General features: G+C 37.5%; 1 protein-coding gene across 2 annotated transcripts in view; it reads left to right on the top strand.

Moving 5' to 3' along the window:
- The first annotated feature begins 1,829 nt into the window (after positions 1 to 1,829).
- The window catches only part of LOC117955008 (carbonic anhydrase 4-like), an 8,461-nt gene continuing 7,545 nt past the window's right edge, over positions 1,830 to 2,745 (top strand). The window contains exon 1 of one of the 2 annotated variants that reach the window (XM_034889094.1): positions 1,830 to 2,100. In XM_034889094.1, the coding sequence (XP_034744985.1) occupies positions 1,974 to 2,100 (127 nt within the window). In that variant the 5' untranslated portion in view covers positions 1,830 to 1,973. The remainder of the gene's footprint in view (positions 2,101 to 2,745) is intronic. The other variant, XM_034889095.1, reaches the window with a different exon arrangement.

The raw sequence follows: 2,745 nt of genomic DNA on the forward strand, positions 1-2,745 counted from the left end.
ACACACACACACACACACACACACACACACACACACACACACATACCCCTAACCCTGACCCAACTCCCTTTAAACGTAATTGAGAAACAAAGCAGGACTGCCCTTATCTCCCCTTCTGTTTACCTTGGCTATTGAGTCACTAGCCACAGCAATCTGTTAACACATAAATATAACAGAAATGAAAGAAATAGATTTAAACACAGGTAACATCATTTAGTTTTGTTCCAGTCTGAAACAAGCTCTTCCTACTTTACTGACCTGACAGGTGATTTTGGTTTCTTTCTTTAGTTTTCTTTGCAGCTTTAAGGTGGACTACCCATATCTTTCATTGGATGTACCCATACTCCAAAAAATGTATAATTGTTTACCTCTTCCAGTCCACTTTCCCCACCCTCTTCTTTTTTTAGTGGTTAAAGAAAACCTCTTCAAACTTCATTTGGAACAATAAACGTCCGAGACTCAGGCTTTCCTATTGTTTTATCCTATGTTATATTTGCAATGTGACAGAAGTACAATTGCCAAATGCAAGTTTTTTCCAGGCAGCTCAAATTAGAGCATGTATGTGTGTATCAACCAGCATGGGTCCCAATAAAAAAGTCAATTGAGGCCTCTATAAACGTGTACATTTACAGCCGATAAGACAACGTTGAAATTAAATAAATTAAAAAATTAAAAAATTAAATTGAGATTAAACCGACTTAAAAACCTTACTGAAAATCACAATAAGGATTTGTCAGAACATCAAATTTTCACCAGTTTTTGGAAATTATAACTTTCAGCCAGGCAGGGCAGAGCCTGGCTTTAAACTCTGGTCTAATGTGTCTGACCTTTGTAATTGAATTAAATTAAATTGATCTTTGAGTCAATTGAAGAACTAAAAACCACATATGGAATTCCTAGAAAGAAATTCTTCAAATACCTCAAGCTTCGAGGTGTTGTTGTGTTCAGGCAGCGTAACCGCTCCATCTTATTGCTGTAAAAGACAGTAAAGAGATGTTCAACACACACACACACACATACACACACACACACACACACACACACACATACCCATTGCAAATCGCTGGCAAAGTCTTTAGGAAAAGCAAAGCAAGCTAATTCATGTTTTTAGGAGAAACTTGTGCCAATGTCCTTCACTTCACTCACTCAGCATGATCAATAATTCAAACCGCAGGGATTCTAGGTTTTCACTCAGGGAATAAAAATAAAGGGACAGCTTTAACTTTTCTCTCAAAGTTGGAGAGAGATGTTGAAAGTTTTTGCAAAGCACTGCACTAACTGGACAGGTTTTATGGATAGGGTGAACCTCTACAGTTCAAAGGAAAATGTACTTTTTACTACATTAATCTTGTAAAAAAATCACATAATGAACATAAAAGTATGTCAGAGTTGAAAAAAGCATAAACATATATAACCTGTTTATAAAATATGATGATGCATTATCATATTACTATATAGTTATTAGCCCCCACTCTCGCCAAGTACAACATTACATATCACATAATAATGATCCACTAAAATAATAATAAAATATGACACTGACAGGGGTCCTTCTGCATGATTGTTTTTGATACTGTAAGTACATTTTTTTGCCAATACTTTGAATGAATGACTTTTGATTGTAAAGTAGTTATTTTTAGATGTGTTTTCTGAATATAGGAAATATGGCACTGATTGTGTAAAATATGAGTTTACAAGGGGAATAGGTATTTGAGAGCTTAATATTCCTCTTTTTACTCCTTTGAGGGTCACCTTAAGGTACCTGTAATCATGATGATGATTAAATCTGATTGTCGGGTACTTCTCCAATCACCAGGGAGTGTTCCCTTTACACCAGGAGCCCATGGATGGGCCCCCTCAATGAAGCTCTTATCAGTAGAGAGCTTTATTAGAGACATGCCTGAAGGAGGAGGGGCCACTCTTTCTTTCCTGTCAGGGTATGGTGATAGATAAGTATAAGACCCCCTGCAAGAATGCGATCACATTGGAAAAAACAAGTCATTGTGTTGTCCTCCCCAGGTCGAGTCAGCTCCAAAATGCAGCAGCTACTCCTGTCCGTTCTCCTGGCGTCCTTTTGGACCATCTGCAAAGGATCAGCAGGTGAGTCTGCTTTCATTCAACATAATATGTCAAATATGTTCCCGCATGCCACAGTACGGGTCCAAATTAATCGGAAATAGTCAAGGAGATTGGTTAATTGAAGTGAAAAAATCTCCATCCTCTGATATTACCAGGAAAAGGAAATCTCTATTTTGTTCCTTTAGCGTGTGATTTAATATGCATTATCTTCATGTCTGCTGCTTTGCACGCATGTGATAGATAGAGATGTTAATATCGGAATTGAAGAAAAGCTATTTATGAATTGAAGAAAAGCTATTTATGAATTGAAGAAAAGCTATTTATTCATAGTAGCGCTGAATAAACATGAATGGGATGAATACTTTAGAAATCTAACAAGACGAGCAGAGTGAAGTTGCTGTTTTAGTATATTTAGTTTTTCCAACCATACCATTCACTTTTATTCCAATAGAAAGTTCACATATTGCGGAATCGCGATACTCCAAAAAATAACAGAAATCCAAAAATGCATTCAGAAAGATGTTCTACAGAGAAAAGAAACTAGGCTGGTCACCAGAGATCCACTTCTCCCCAGGTAAGAGAGAGGCTCCCCCACATCCAAACCGCCTGCCTGACACTCTCCACACACACACACACACACACACACACACACACACACACACACAC

The sequence above is a fragment of the Etheostoma cragini genome, chromosome 13 (assembly GCF_013103735.1).
Source record: "Etheostoma cragini isolate CJK2018 chromosome 13, CSU_Ecrag_1.0, whole genome shotgun sequence".
In the NCBI taxonomy this organism is placed as follows: Eukaryota; Metazoa; Chordata; class Actinopteri; order Perciformes; family Percidae; genus Etheostoma; species Etheostoma cragini.